The sequence below is a fragment of the Schistocerca nitens genome, chromosome 8 (genome assembly GCF_023898315.1).
Source record: "Schistocerca nitens isolate TAMUIC-IGC-003100 chromosome 8, iqSchNite1.1, whole genome shotgun sequence".
Lineage (NCBI taxonomy): Eukaryota > Metazoa > Arthropoda > Insecta > Orthoptera > Acrididae > Schistocerca > Schistocerca nitens.
The window spans coordinates 330,332,036-330,349,125 of record NC_064621.1 but is presented as its reverse complement, the minus strand read 5'-3'; the positions used below and the strand labels follow the sequence as shown (position 1 = coordinate 330,349,125).

Genomic DNA, 17,090 nt, shown 5'->3' with positions numbered 1-17,090 from the left:
TGTTTCATCAAGGTAATACACTGTTGAACTACCTTCTTCTCCTGTGTCATGAATCTTTATATTGGATGTAGTTCGTGCTGCACCAATACCACTTCTTTGAACTAAAAACTCTCTTCTTAACATATCTGGAACCAATGTCTTTTAAAATTATTTACATTGACGAATCGCTTAGCATTGAAGCCAGCATAACTGTAACATGTTTTTGTGGTGTTGGGCATTCATAATTCACATGGAGCAATTTAAAACATCGTTGTTAAAACTATCCATTTATGTTACAGCTTTCTTATGATTTCGAAGCTTTCCAGGCGACACGAAACCAACTTTTTCTACACTTCCTATAGCTCTGACACTTTTGTTTATAGTTCTCTTGCCAACACAACATGGTTCTGGAGTCCATTCTTGTGTTTTCATATGTCAAAAGTAGGAGATCTGCTTTCAAATTCACATTTGAAAAAGTTACAAATGCGGTAAATAATCCCCCTCGCCTGCTTGTGATACATTTCACATTTATGACCATCACCTGTATCTTTTTAATTGCACTTAAACATTTATGGATACACATTCACAGCTATATAACTGAAAAAAAAAAGAAAAAAGAAAGAAAAACGGCAACAGTGCAGCATGTACGAGCGACATTCTTGCTCTCTAGCTGTACCTTTCTGCTAGGCCCTCAGAAAGAGAATGAATATTATTGGCTGCCAGTGGCTAGAGGAGGGGGATACACAGAACAGCTGAAACCTGGGTCGCCTTCTCACATGATGCAAACTTTAGTTAGTGGCAAGGAAGTAACTTCAACATGGCAGACATATGTATGAACTTTGGATCCCTGAAGCATGTGATTAAGTGGTACTGGAAGTCTGAAAATGCTGCTGTGGTTCACAGGGAGCACAGAAGTATGGTACAGAACCACCTTCAAGTTTAACAATTACGCATTTATGAGGCAGATTCGAAGTTCTTGGAACAGTATGTGATCCACATAAAGGGCAATCAGGGTGATCTCATACAGCTACAAGTGATGAATCCTTGGCTGTACTCATGGAACTGTTTCAGCATTCATCTCCAAAACCTTCAAGGCAAGGGTGACATGAGGGTAAAGTAGGTGTGTGCTACACACTCTGAAGAAAAGTATGTTTCATGTGTAACATCTAAGTGATGATAATCCAGGTGGAAAATTAGAATTTTGTGAATGGATTCATGAGATGAGAGATGTGAACCAGGATTTATGGGTGGCATAATTTGGTTGAATGAAGCTTGATTCAAACTGAATGGAACTGTCAACATGCACAGTTGTGTGTACTCGGCTGGTTTGGCTGCAAGGGGGCTCTTTGAGCTTTCCTGCTTTGAAGGTAATGTAACTGGAGAAAAGTACCTAACAATGCTTGTTGATTCTATACACTCGTACATTACACAGTGTGACATGTTTTATTACCAATGAGATGGCACCCCACTGCACTATTACAGGGATGCATGAGCATACGTGGAACTAAATTTTCCAGGCCAGTGGATTGGACACAGGTGGGCAAATCGAGCTTCCTCCACACTCTTCACATCTAATGCCATTCGATTTCTTCTTATGGGGCACAGTAAAAGATAAAGTGTACAAATGTAAACCACACAACCTGGACACACTTCGAAATGAGATGCAAGTGGTGTGCACAGAAATCACACTGTACACCTTTGTAAGATGTATGGAATCAAGAGTGACTAATACTAGAAAAGTATTGATGCTGAAAGCCACCATTTTGAACATTCATAAGAAAGAAGCCCATTTACTTTTCATATTGGACTTTACTCTTTCCTTTTCAGAAATTTTACCTTGTAGAATGGAAAATAAATTTTCTTTGACAGTTCAAAGTATGTATACACGGTTTGACACACACTGTTGACTTTTCTTAAGCCACCGATGGTATAACTACAACTTGTAATTCTAAGAAATTGTCATATGTATCTGAGATTTACGTACATGTATTTTAAGCTTTCATTCGTGAGAGCCTCTTCCAGCTCTTAGAACTATATATATAAATTTACATGCTGTAAAATACATATTACTTAATATGATTTTCTACTGAGAATTGCAGTGCCATTCTTTTGCTCTACATATGTGAAAGCATTAGTCTGTGAGCATATCTACATCCTTAAAATTATAACAAGTTTCTGGTATGTGCTTAAAAGTTTTCCGTTTCATTGTATGTATATAAGGCACCAGATAACATATTAGGAATTGATTTTCAAGCAGTTTTTTCTGGTGTCTGATAACCAGTCTATGTTTGATCGAACTGAAAATGATTTACCCGAATGCATATTTTCTAATCAGACATGCAGCTGTTGAAATAAGCAATTCCCAAAGAAATTAGTCTAATTAAAGACATCTAAAAATTAATATGTTAGTTAAACTGCACAGCAAACCCTTTGCTGTCTAACAGGTGCAGAAGATACATCTATTTGCCATACTTATAAAAACAATGATTTATATTTGCATCCTGGCAACAGAAACAGGAAGGTTAGCTGCCCATTTAAGCCCAGTACCAATTAGTTTCACCCCTAGAGTGTTGTGTACGTTTAGTGCCAGTAGATTCAGAATTTATTTTCAGTAAAATAGTCTTAACAATGTTGCAGTTAAAAAAACCAAAGAAAGTCTAAGCCAAATTACAATTAAAATATTAATTGCTGAAACAGAAACCTGAATGCAGAGCAAGGTACATAATGATGTGTCAATTGTAGGTAAAAATTTGAAATGAAATTGTATTGTGTACAAATGTGGGGGTTTTTGTGCCCTCAAAAAGAGAAAGACTTTATAAATAATGGAAGTAAATATAATCACTCCTTCTTCAGAAGAAACTAACACAAAACACACACACACACTCACAGTCCCATTGTTTTGGCAAACAACATTTTCCTAGTGGTAAAGCTTGACTACCTCAGGGAGTGTATCCATTGAGTACAATTTAGCTTTGTATATGTGTGTTTTGTACTCATGAGCTCTGAAAAAGGGCAATGCCCCTCAGCCTTTCATCGCTCAGCTTCTCATCATAATAAGTGGTCACCTTTATTCCTTCCATTATATGTATTCCTCCCAGAACTTTTGTGTATCATATTAATAGCAGAAGTTTGAGGGCTAAGCTGCTATGTTTAAGTTCCTTTTTCTTACCATTTGTGACCAATGACCTCAGCAGTTTGGTCCCTTAGGAATTCACACTCTATCCTTTCCCATCACTCAGTTTTTACACCTAATGGTGACTCGTTGTTCTTATTGACTCCATTAAATATAATGCAATTGTAAGTAATGAAAATAATGAGGTTGTCATAACAGAACTTTGAAGAACTTATAAATGTATAAGGCTGGGTGAACTATGAGTCTATATCATCTTTCCCCTCCTTGCCTTTTAAGTGTTTCTTTGCTTTCTTAAGGGCAAGATAGCTACTTGCTATCACTAATCTGTCGCTGAAAAGAAAAGGAAGATTATTTTAACTTTCTAAGAGTAAAGATTCTCTAGCTTTTGTTTTGTTGACAATTCTGTGACAATTGATGTGAACAACAAAAGTAATTACTGTGCACAATATATGTGTACCTTTGTAAACATATGAGCCTTTCTGTAACATACAGTTATTTGTATCACCAAAGAATGCCTACTTTCTTCTTTACAGTTTTTTGCACAGCCATAAATGTCATTTTGGAGCAGACCTAATGAGTAGCTACATATTTAGGGCACACTCAAAACTTCATTTTGTGAATTTTTGTAAGGAGAAAAAATAGAAAAAGGTAGAAAATATCTCTGTTCTGATGACTGCATAAGGCCACAAATAATGACAGTTTGACACGAAAATATGGGACTGAAATATGCTGCTTATTCAAGAATTGTAAGCATTGATGGTACACTGAAAATTGAATATTTGAACAAATTCTTAGAATTTCAGAGCTGAGACTCCTTTCTTTGAAGCACTGCAATGGAAAGCAAGAAAGAGTAATGATGGAAAGTGTACATTATGTTGAAAAAGAGCAAGCCCACAGAAGGTGTGGCACAAACAGAAAATGCAACTGCTTATTTTTTGTTTCTATTGCTTTGGGTGTCTTGAGGCACATTTGTGATTGAGTTAATGTATCCTGTACTAACTTACACATTTTTCTCCACCGCCTACTCCTTACATCCTTTTCCTGAACATAACTTTGAAATAAATAAATAATATTTCCTTTCAATGACTTAAAATATTTACATGTACATTCACTGAAACAATAAAAATCTGTCATTCAGTGTTGTCAAATTTTATGAAAACAGTTATACCAGTTTCTGTAAAAATAAAAATGTTACAAACGGCTTTTCTGATGGCCTAAAAGGATGTCATGGGAAAAATGTAACTCACTATTTACAGATATTTCAAGCAATATCACTTAGCTTTGCAAAACAGAAGGCAGACATGTTTTCCTATTGTGTGTAACTACCTACTCACAAGAAGAGCAGAGGTGGGAAGTGCAGTAGGTGATGCTCCAAAATAGTGTTCAGTTTAATACCAAAGTGTGTTTGCAGGTGAAAGTGGTGTACAAAGTGGGTATAATATATATAAATAATTTATTCATGCAAAATACTTCCTACCATAAGGAAGTGAACATACTCACCTGGAACAAAGGTATGTCTTTCCCAGCTGACTCGGGTATGGTCACTTTGTACAGTGTACGTTCAGTGAACTCAGGAGCATGGTCATTGATGTCTGTCACTATTACAACAACCTGAGTTGTAGAAGAGAGTGGTGGAGTTCCGTTGTCACTTACTGTGACCTGCAAAAGTTCAAGAATTAATTTTACAACTGTTGTATTTCCTCAAATAGTCATAATTGATAACAACTCAAGATTTAAATGAAGCAAAAGTAATTCCAATCATAAACAATCCACTCCCCTAAATCACCATTCACTCCCAAAGTACAGTAATAGAAGGGTTGGCCAGTATGTACTTTAAGAGGTGTCAACCCAGGTACTGCCGACAGACTCATTTAAGTCAACAATTCTGGTTCATTTTGAAGACTTACCTATTTCCTTAGAGAAAAGAGAAGCAGTGGTATAAATGTCAAGAGCTCTGATGGAAATCCAATACTAAGCAAGGAAGAGAAAGCTCAAATATGGAAAGAGAAATGTACTTGAAGGCAATATTACAGAAAGGAAAGATGACATAGATGAAGGTGAGTTATGATACTGTGCGAAGAATTTGACACACCACTGAAAGACCTAAATCGAAACATGACCCTGGAAGTAAATGACATCCCATCAGAACTACTAATGTCTTTGGGAGAACCAGCCATGACAAAACTATTCCACCTGGTGTGCAAGATGTCTGTGACAGGAGAACCCTCGGACATCAAGAGGGAATGTAATATTCTAATTACAAGAAAGCATGTGCTGACAGATTACCGAGCTATCAGTTTAAAAGGCCGTGAATGCAAAATACTGACACAAATTTTTTACAGAAGACTGGGCAAAATGGAGAATCTGGACAAGGGAAAGATCAGATTAGATTCCGGAGAAATGCAGGAACAAGTGAGGCAATACTGACCCAAAGACTTCTCTCAGAAGATGTGTTAAGGAAAGGCAAACCCATGTTTATGGCTGTTGACAGGCTTTTGACAATGTTGACTGGAACACACTCTTTGAAACTCTAAAGGTAGCACGGGTAAAACACAGGGATGAAAACGTTATTTACAAACTGTACAGACATCAGACAGCAGCCATAAGAGCTAAGGGGCACTAAAGGGAAGTACTGGTCAAGAAGAAGGGGCGGGAAAGGGATGCACTGGTCAAGAAGGGGATGAGGCAGGGTTTTAGCCTATCCCTTATGTTATCCAATCTGTATAGTCAGCAAGCAGTAAAGGAAACCAAAGAAAAATTTGGAAAAGGAATTGAAGTTAACAGAGAAGAAATAAAAACTTTGAGGTCTGCCAATGACATTTCAGTTCTCTCAAAGGCAGCAAAAGCTTGGAAAAGTAGCTGAATGGAATGGGCAGTGTCTTGAAAGAAGAAGATGAACACTGACAGGAGGCAAAATAAGGTTAATGGAATGCAGTAAAATTAAATCAGACAATGGAGAGGGAATTACAGTAGATTTGGAAATAAGAAACTAAAAGGTGACGAGTTTTGCTGTTTAGGTGGCAAAATAACTGATGATGCACAAAGTAGAGAAGACATAAAATGTAGATTGATAATGACAAGAAAAAGTGTTTCTGAAGAAGAGAAGTCTATTAAAACTGATTATATATGTGATTATATATGTAAGTGTTAGGAAGTCTTTTCTGATGGTATTTGTCTGGAGTGTAGCTTTGTGTGGAAGTGAAGCATAAATGATAAACACAAAGGGTGAAAAGAAACTTGTGGCTTGACTAAAAGAAGGTATTGGTTGATAGGACACCTTCTGAGAAATCAGTTTAATATTGGAGGGAAGAGAGAGAAATGTAGTTTGCACTAGTTGTTCGGAGATGAAGATGATTACATACATTAGAGTAGCATGGAGAGCTACATCAAACAAGTATTTGGACTGAAGAAAACAACAATGACCCGTTTTTTTACATAAGATGTAGTACAACAACATACACCACAACTCCTAGGGGTTGTAGGTATAATTACATATGCCCATACCCTCCATTTAGAAGCCTACAATTCTTATCACAAGTAAATGTAAATATGACCATTGTCTGAATATTGTATGACAAGATATATTCACCAATAGCCTACATCTTTTTTTACCATAAGGATATGAAACGTTTTTAGTGCTGGGGCAAAGACGGCATAATTATGTTGCTATATATTTCCTGAGCATTAGATTGTGTGCCATTTCACTATGAAATTTTAGCATTTGGCTAATCTGTGCTACCTTGCAGTAGGCTGTAAATTAATCACAATGCTAATGATAACGTTTCAGTAATGATGATAATAATGATATATCCTTCAAAAATAGGTATTGCATCTTGTAACCCCTGCATCTGAAAGTGCTGCAAATGTCTTCGACATTCTTCTTTCTTCCAACCTGATCACAAACAATGTACAGATGCTGCATGCATTCCCTGTATATTAACTACAAATATTTTTATTACAATTAGAGCACAATATCACTTACAATTTGGCAAAAATAATATTGTTTTTTAGCTAGACCTACATATGACCATGGAGTACACAGAAATGAAGTGAGAAGCTGTTTTGCAGCTCCATTTTTATATTAGAGGAACTGTAGGCCTATATTTAATGTAGTTGGTTTGTCACATATACTTCTTTTTTACATTATGCTTTAAAGTTTCTAATAAAATTGCAGCAAAAAAAGGAATGTGCAAAGTCTTAAGGAAACAGCGCATTGTCTATTTTGCTTTCTCAAGTGTATAATCCATGATAATTAGCCTACTTAAGTCAGTAAACATGAGTGGGGCCATACCAATGTTACCTAATTTACAGCAGAGGATGTAGCACCCCAGCAATCTCTTTCTTGCTACTTTAGTAGTTGAAATTTTTGGCATAAGTACAATTTGTATTACACATTGCATGTAGGTGATAATTTATGTATTGTAAGTGTACACACTAAATGTCTAACTGTTAAAGGAGTTACTTCATATAAATGTATATACCCCACTTTGACTTTTAAAAAAGTAAATTTTCGATCATTAGGTAAGTATTCCCTTATAACATGTTCTGAGCAGAGCTGGTACACTGGTACAACTGTAGTCAAAAGCACTGCTCTTCCCATCAAAATTACCAATTTCAGGTCGGTAATAAAAAAATTCCGACAGGCTTCAGCAAAAGTAAACATAGAACTAATTGGCGCGACAGGATAAGACGCTTGCTGTCGATGAATGAGTGGGTGAGGCAAGTTGAACACTGTTTACAAAGCAACGACGTCGTCGTATTAATAAAACAATGGAAGCCATGCAACTGAGTGCTTATCGATACGTGTAGTTCAGAAATTGACTAAATAAAGCGTCCGTTTAGCTCACTGGGTGATCACAGCTTTCTGGCGCACCGTATCCTCTCTTTGTTACCGTCATCGGCGCGTTCAGAAATTCGTTTTTGGAAATTTTAGGCACTGGGTCATTTTTGAAGGAGACATGCATTATGTTTCGAATTGTTTGGAGTGGTCGAAAGTTCAGATATTTGGCGCCGCGCGTAACTTATGCAGGACGGACTGCGATACTCTTAAAACTCTGGATAATCTGCGATAAGCGAAACATCTTGATCCTCATGATGACGTGGTCCATCATTGGTAATCAGTATTAAGGTCGCTGATAACTAGCATGCTTTAGAGACAAAAAGTCTCAAACCTTTGACATTATTTCTCTTCCAAAGCATTATAAATCGGCAGCGGGTCTCAGATGTAGTAGTTAGTAAACATACAGTGATATCTTGGGAATACGAAGCCAAATGATTGTTAATAATCTATTACCATCACTGTGGCATGGACGAAGCGTTTGTGAACGTGGCACAATTAGCAATTAAAAGTTGTTAAGCCTTTGCGAGGCTACTGTCGATTCTGCAATCGATCAGCGGCACCCGAGGGAGTGGGGCAGCGTTCCAGCGAAGACCTCAAACCAGTAGCGTCTCCTATTTGAAATTGAGAATGCGAGTAAGTGCTGCAGTAATCGCAGTCAGCATCCGCCGCCGGAAGCACTCCCCAGCAGACGTTTCGAATCGGGCACGAATCCCGCCTTCTTCCTTTGCAATTCTTTTGCACCGCTGGGACTGAATTTCTTTCGAAGTGGCAAATCGATTTGTCACCTGCCCCAGACACCTTGCTTCCGAACCCTGTTGGTCTGGCTTGGTTGTTTGAGATGAATAAACAAAAAATGGCTCTGAGCACTATGGGACTTAACTGCTGAGGTCATCAGTCCCCTAGAACCTACTTAAACCTAACTAACCTAAGGACGTCACACGCAGGATTCGAATCTGCGATCGTAGCCGTCGCGCGGTTGCAGACAGTAGCGCCTAGAAGGCTCGGCCACTCCAGCCGGCCGTTAAACATATTATACACAAACAGTTTCGCGCAACCGACTGATTACAATTTAATTTCACAAAAAAGGTGAGTAGTTGCTACACATCCGTCTGACGATGGACTAAATCGTACCAGTCTAATTATCTCAAATCGCGAGTTTGTGTGACATCTCCTCTATACTTACGCCAGCAAACATGGTATTGTCGAACAGCAAATGATATATGCCACTTAATTTACACAGAACAAAGCTTTTCTTTTTTTTTTTTTTTCTTGTCCTACATGTAAGAGTGGCTGAAAATTTAACAGCGACTCACATGACTGCTATGAGCGCTGGTAGGACAATGGTGCCCTTTTAGTAACTGAAGGAGGATTTATAGCATTCAGTCGCAATTTACGTTATCAATTTTCTTCTAATTCTTCATCTTTTCAGGATATTTTCATTCACATCTATGAAAGGAACATGTCAAATATTTGAGCTCAAATGTAATGTGGTATCTCAAACAGTGTAGCCACCACCATGGGATCCAGCATAGATTCGGGAAACTGTGGAACACGACTCGGTCTTTTGTCACATGGTATCCTGAAAGCCATGGCTCAAGGCAGTCAGATAGAATCAGAAGTTCTTGACTTCCGTAAAGCATTTGACTCAGTACCATACTAACGCGTATTGACGGAAGTACGATTATACGGAGCATGAAACGAAATTTGTGATTTGATTTGACTGGAAGGAAGGACGCAACACGTTAAGCTACATCTATATACATACACCACAAGCCACAGTACGAAGCGTGGCAGAGGATATCTTGTACTACTACTACTATTAGTTATTTCCTTTACCGTTCCACTTGCCAAACAGAGCGAGAGGAAATGTCTATACGACTCTGTACAAGCCCTAATATCTCTTATTTTCGTAGGCCTTACGCAAAATGTTCTTTGGTGGCAGCAGCATTGTTCTACAGTCAGCTTCAAATGCCTGTTCTCTGAATGTTCTCAGTAGTTTGGAAGCGCAGGCTTCCGCGGCTTTTCTCACAGCCAATAAAATTCTTCTGGGTCTGTGAGCGCAGAGTCAACGTGTAAAACATCCGACGTTTTGGCCATTATTGCGAGGGCGACGCACTTCAGGGCAATATTATGGAAATGGGAGGGGACGTAGGTGAAGATGAAATGGGAGACATGATGCTGCGCGAAGAATTTGACAAAGCACAGAAACACCCTAACTTGGAAGAAGGTCCCTGGAGCAGACAACATTCCGTTAGAACTACTGATGGCATTGGAGAGCCAGCCATGACAAAAGTCTCCCATTTGGTGAGAAAGACGCATGAGACAGGCAAAATACCCTCGGATTTAAAGAAGAATATAATAATGGGAATTCCAAAGAAAAGGTGCTGACAGATGTGAAAATTACCGAACTATCAGTTTAGCAAATCACGGTTGCCAAATACAGACAAGCACCGAAACACCCTAACTTGGAAGAAGGCCCCTGGAGCAGACAACATTCCGTTAGAACTACTGATGGCATTGGAGAGCCAGCCATGACAAAAGTCTCCCATTTGGTGAGAAAGACGCATGAGACAGGCAAAATACCCTCGGATTTAAAGAAGAATATAATAATGGGAATTCCAAAGAAAAGGTGCTGACAGATGTGAAAATTACCGAACTATCAGTTTAGCAAATCACGGTTGCCAAATACAGACAAGCACAGAAACACCTTAACTTGGAAGAAGGCCCCTGGAGCAGACAACATTCCGTTAGAACTACTGATGGCATTGGAGAGCCAGCCATGACAAAAGTCTCCCATTTGGTGAGAAAGACGCACGAGACAGGCAAAATACCCTCGGATTTAAAGAAGAATATAATAATGGGAATTCCAAAGAAAAGGTGCTGACAGATGTGAAAATTACCGAACTATCAGTTTAACAAATCACGGTTGCCAAATACTAACATGTATTCTTTACAGATGAATGTAAAAGCTGATAGAAGCCTTGGGGAAGATCAGTTTGGATTCCGTAGAATTGTAAGAACACGAGAGGCAATATTGAACCCTGCGACTTATCTTAGAAGACAGGTTAAGAAAAGGAAAACCTACGTTTATAGCATTTGTAAACTTAGACAAAGCTTTTGACAATGTTGACTGGAATACTCTCTTTCATATTCTGAATGTGGCAGGGGTACAATGTAGGGAGCGAAACACTATTTACGATTAGTACAGAAACTAGGTAGCAGTCGAGGGGCACGAAAGGGAAGCAGTGGTCGACAAGGGAGTGAGACAGGGTTGTAGCCTTTCCCCGATGTTATTCAGTGTGTACACTGAGCAAACAGTAGAGGAAAAAAAAAAAAAAATTGGAGTAGGAATTAAAATCCAGGGGGAAGAAATAAAAACCACGAAGTTTGCCGATGACATTGTAATTTTGTCAGAGACAGCAAAAGACTTGGAAGATTAGTTGAACGGAATGAACAGTGTCTTGAAAGAAGGATTTAAGATGAACGTCAACAAAAACTAAACGAGGATAACGAAATGTAGTGTAAATAAATCTGGGGATGCACAGGGAATTAGATTAGGAAATGAGACACTTACAGTAGTAGATGAGGTTTGCCATTTGGGCAGCAAAGTGACTGATGTCTCGATTATATGATGAGGTGAATTGTTGAACTGTCACACAAATTCTTCTTGTTGTAACTGTCGTGTTGAAGCATAGATACTGTTTTAAATTTTTGCGTCGTTCTTCTGTCAAATAAGCTTGTGCTAAAATTTTTGTGTGTCCTAATAATTACATGGTATCTCATTATAGGAACTAAAACTTAGTGATGAGCAATCAATTCTCAAGAAACAGAAACAAATTCCCTTGCGTCTGTGATGTGCATTGTTGAAAGTATTAGCTTCCATAACTGTGACAGTTAAGTGCAAAGCTTAGTGTTACTTGAACGCAAAGTGAACACTACAACACATGTTGGGGAAATACGTATTTATGAAATTCTCGTCAGACTTGTTGTTGTTGTTCCTAATGTGTTTTTAATTAATTGTTGAAAGCTTACAAGTAAATTTTTCTTAACCGGTTTGATTGATCCTTTAAGCACAGATGTTAAATAAATATTTTGGTCACGAATGATTTTCAGCGCTTACGTGGGCCTAGTCTCCCCATTCTAGACAACGTCACGCAGTAGTTGTGCACCATTACCTATGAGTATATCTTAGCACATGTTTAAGGGTAATAATTCCAGGACTCCGGCAAGCAAATGAGGCTGCCTTCCTCATCGCTCCTTTCTCAGCGACAGTGACACTCACAGCGACTCCAGATTGTTTTTTTTCTGTTTTTAGCAATTTTGGGAAAACGGAAACCTTCGGTAAATTTTTGAGAAGAAAATTTCGGTACTGCGGAAATTAGGGAAGTATTTTAATTGCCTAGCCTTACTACTAATATTCCGGAGATTTTAGTTCAGATAACACGTACTTAGTTTTCTAGGTATTCACTAGATATCACTCTCTCTTCAAATCAATCGATACACATTTCCTTTTGTGGGAAATATGAGGCTCACCGCAGAGCTATCTATTGTGAAGTCACTATGATGTGTATATGCCCACTTCCGACCATTGTACATTTTTGTCAATTTTCATGGGCGTATCGAATTCTGAGGAGACGCCATATTGCCTTTCGTCGTTTTAGTTGAAGCTTGTATTTGATAGGTTTTGTATTATAATGTAAGTTCTATAAATATATGCTGTTGCAAATATTGTGGATCTCTCGAAAACCCGTCGGTACTGGCATGGTTTGTTACAATTCACAGAAGTGTTGTTGATAGAGGTGTCGGGTTGTGAAGTGATATATACAGGGTGACAATTATTGAACTATATGAAATAAAATAACTTCTGAACGGTTTGCGTTAGGACGTTTAAAATTCACGGCTGGCTTCGGGGCATGATGGGAATTAGCATGGTATGTACTGTTTGATTTAGCGACGAAGCCCACTTTCATTTGGATGGCTTCGTCAATATGCGAAATGGCGCATTTGGGGGACTGAGAATCCGCATTTCGCGATCGAGAAGTCTCTTCACCCTCAATGGGTGTGTGCAGTGTCCAGTTACTGAATAATCGGTGCGGTATTCCTTGATGGCAAGGTGACTACTGAACAGAATTTGAAGGTTTTGGAAGATGATTTCAGCCCCATTATCCAAAATGACCCTGATTTCGACAAGATGTAGTTCATACAAGACGGAGCTCGACCCCTTCAAAGAAGGAGAGTGTTTGATGTCCTGGAGGAGCACTTTGGGGACCGCATTCTGGGTCTGGGGTACCCAGAGGCCACTCGCGTGGCCTCTATTGGACACCATATTCTCCGGATCTGAACACATGTGACTCCTTTTTGTGAGGCTGTATTAAAGAAAATGGGTACAGCATAAACCCCAAAACCATTGCTAAGCTGGAAACAGCCATTCAGCAGGTCAATGACAGCATCGATGTTCCGACACTTCTGCGGGTCATGCAGAACTTCGCTTTTCGTCTGAGCCACATCTTAGCCAATGATGGCAGGCATATCGAAAATGTCATAGCCTAAATCCGAGTATCTACCGTGACGTTTACATGTTGAATAAAGTGTGTGCACGCCGTAGTTTGCAACTAATTTACGATATTTTTCTTTAAGTTCAATAATTGTCACCCTGTCGGTGGCGCGCTGATGGTAAATCAATATAACAAAAACACGGAGAACGCAAATGTGGCACCCCGAAAACAGGTTTTTTTATTTTTCTGGTCAGGCTACGGCTTTTCTTTACAAATTAAAAATTTAAATTATGTACTATAATTTTTTTATATATGCGGTAATTTTACGGGCACTGAACACACAGTTCCATCTCCTCAAGCTGCCAAGACCGATAAAAAACAATAGTTTAAAGGAATAGGTAGGTTTAATATGTTTGGGGAAAAGGAGCCGAAATGGTATAATTTTGGGAAATAGTTTGCCTGCTATGGGTACTCACTCTGAAATCGCTAGACATATTATACCTTAAATACCACATTTCGAAACGAACACGATTCGTATGCTTGGGACGTAATATGGCGATGATGTGCAAATTTAGTATAGGAGATCTAGACTTTTCTGTGTTACCGCGGTTTAGTGGAGCCCCCCTCCGAGGCACATACACTTGAAATAGGGACTTAAAAATACTGAGCACCTCTTTTCTCGCGTAACGAAATGTCTTGTCGTTTATGAGATTGTTAAGCGACTGCTGCTTCTTCTGCACAGAAGCCAACTATGTGGCGTAGAACCCTGAAATTCCAATCTTTCGTTGGAAGTTAAGGAATCTAACAGCAGCACAATTAAGTACAGCGTTGTCCTTATTAGCTTAGCAACTAAATTTTTGCAAAGAACAACGTGCGTCCGCCAGACAGGAATCGACTTAGTAGACCAAAGGGAAGGCCAGAGAAGAGCAGCACGGGGCAAGGGGCGAGTAATTTCCGGTGGGCTCAAGGGCGCCGGCGGAGGTGCCTGATGGAAGCAAAACAGAAGCGCGCGCCTCTATTTGCATGGAAATGCTCTCAAATGGCCTCTCGTCTGCCGCGAGACCCCGAGCTGACAGCCTAGTTACAGCCTCCGCCAGGGGCGGCGCCACAGCCACACGCCAGCCGACACCTTTATTTACTCTACATGGCGCTGGATTAACTAAACTCGTTGCATTTCGTTGCTGGGAGAGAGAGAGAGAGAGAGAGAGAGAGAGAGAGAGAGAGAGGAGTCTGTAATACACTGGTGTCTTCTGTCTGGGATCTGTAACAGAAATGATACTGCGAAAACATTTTTGGGGCCAAAGAAATTAACTTACTGCCTGTCTTATGAATTGTTTGATTGTCACAAATCGCTGCTACGTATATTGCCAACACCGACTCTATAGAAGGCCCTGGCGCTACGTCATCAATCGTTAGTGATGTCACAACGCCTAGGCATGCCACATGGCGTATGATCGTAGTGTTGGTTGTGCAGTGCCCTTCCTTTTGTGTTACTTATTGTGTTTTTTCGACTACAGCAGTTATAGTGAGAGTTTTCACCATGGTGTACAAGTGTTGTGTTCCTCACTGTAACGGGAATTGTCCAAATGGACCTAAGGTCCAAATGTTTTCGTTTCCTAACGACGAAGACCTTCGTCGCAAGTGGATTGCCGCCATTCACAGGGATGCATTTTCACAAACCAAATATTCCAAAGTAAGTAAATCCGATAGTGTTCCATGTTTTCAGTTTTTGTAGTTCTTTATTCTTTATTTATACCTTCTGAAGACCTGTACGACATTGTATCCAGGCACCACTACTGGTCTTGTATCGTCAGTCTTACGTAGTAAACGAATTTTGACCGGTCAGTTCAGCAACTAGTATTCACACTTGAATAGACGAAATCGCATTTTTCTACATTATTTTTTATTTACTCGAAGGAACGATTTATTTGACCCGCATGTAGGCACAGACTGCTTTTCAGAGTAAATATCATACAGTTAGCTGTGTTGTGACAAGTTAGATTTTAGCAAAGATTTCCACTGACAATAATAGTACGATGTGTAAATTCGAAGTTATGAGCTCCAATAAAATCGAATTAGTGTTCAACTTCAGTCATTATTTTCGAAATTATTTTCAGGTATGTGAACTACATTTTCCAAAAGAGAATTCAGTAATACAGAACTATGATCTTCATTTGTAGCTTTATGGTAGTAAGAAAATCTTTGATCTAAATAAAACTGCTGAATCCAAAACAATACCAAACATTTTGTCCAAAAATAAGAGATTTTTAGTGATAAACACGCCCAGGCGTTTCTGCCTGCAACAGACCTGGCGTTCGCCGTGCCTAGCTGACGTAACGTCACGAAAAAGTGCCGAGGCCTTCCTTTGAGTCGGTGTTGATATTGCGCACGACCTATCAGGTTGACGGGCCTGATATCAAATTGCACAGGATAGAGCGAATCTCGTTCCCTGTATTATTAGCAGGTATGTGCTTGTAGGTATTTCAATGGATCTGACTACTGACGAATTTTAATTCGCAGTTGCGAATATTGACATCCATCAACTGTGTAGTGAAATGACGGCAGCGAAATTTTTGTGGGTTTGGGACTCCATCCCGGATTTCCAACTTATCGTAAGCGGTCGCCTTACCATTTTTTCTTTTTTGGCCCTTCATTTTGTTCGTCATTGTTTCGGCATTTCGTCTGGGCGACGTCACATGACACGCTTTCAAGTTCCTCGTTTACTTCATTCAGTTTATTACAGAGAGTAGCCAGCCCTCTGACCGAAAACGCTGAGCTACCATGCCGACAACCATTACGCTATCCGAGTACGACTCACAACCAGACGCAAGCTTCTACATATTGTCAACCATGTGCCTACAACATACACTTGCACATTCATTATGTATATTCCCGTACCGGGAAACATTTTAATTTAGACTTTCTTACCTGGAGTAGGCGGATAAATACGAAATTACAGTGCCTTTGTCATTCAGAAGTGCGATGCAATGTTCCTTCGGACACGACTCCCTGTTGACGACATAAGGAAGTTTGGATATAGCCGAGCCGCGCTCGAATAGTCTAATGAGTCGACGCTGAGATGTGGCGCGCAGCGTTCACGGACCACCTAGGGTATGTGTTGTAATGGTTCGTTATTTACGTGACCATTACGGCACTCCAACCCCAGTTCTCCATACCAGTAATATCGTACTACTTTTCTGCGAAGTAACAGACATATTTTTGTGACAATATTCACATTTGGTTTTATTAATGTATAGGTACTCCGATGTATCGATGTATTACAGTGATCTGGTTCTTGTGTGTATTCATTTCCGTGAGACTGTCATAATCTTTGACTTACTTGTAACCGTTTTGGCGCGAATGCGCACAGAGCAGTCTTTGTTTCACTCTGCAGAAGTAAAGTTGTTATTTCGCTTTGTAAAAGAACAGTCAAGTCTTGTGTTTGGTTAAAGTGGAAATTAAATATATGAAGACTGATACAAAACTGTTTTCTTGATGATGTGACAATTAAGAAGAAGTAAATGTGAATTTACAAGATGTTTAATAAAAATGTGGATCGTGAACACCAAATCAAAAATTGTTTCTACCATACCATTGTTCTGATCTGGGATTATTTGATTATTAAGAATTTCCTGAAAAACGC

The 17,090-nt window shown here is 39.3% G+C and overlaps 1 protein-coding gene across 1 annotated transcript in view; it reads right to left on the bottom strand.

Annotated features, from left to right (window-relative positions):
* LOC126199552 (fat-like cadherin-related tumor suppressor homolog) overlaps window positions 1-17,090 on the bottom strand; it is a 345,418-nt gene that overhangs the window by 165,068 nt on the left and 163,260 nt on the right. Inside the window, exon 5 of the mRNA XM_049936473.1 lies at window positions 4,613-4,771. Within this exon, the coding sequence (XP_049792430.1) occupies window positions 4,613-4,771 (159 nt within the window). The remainder of the gene's footprint in view (window positions 1-4,612; window positions 4,772-17,090) is intronic.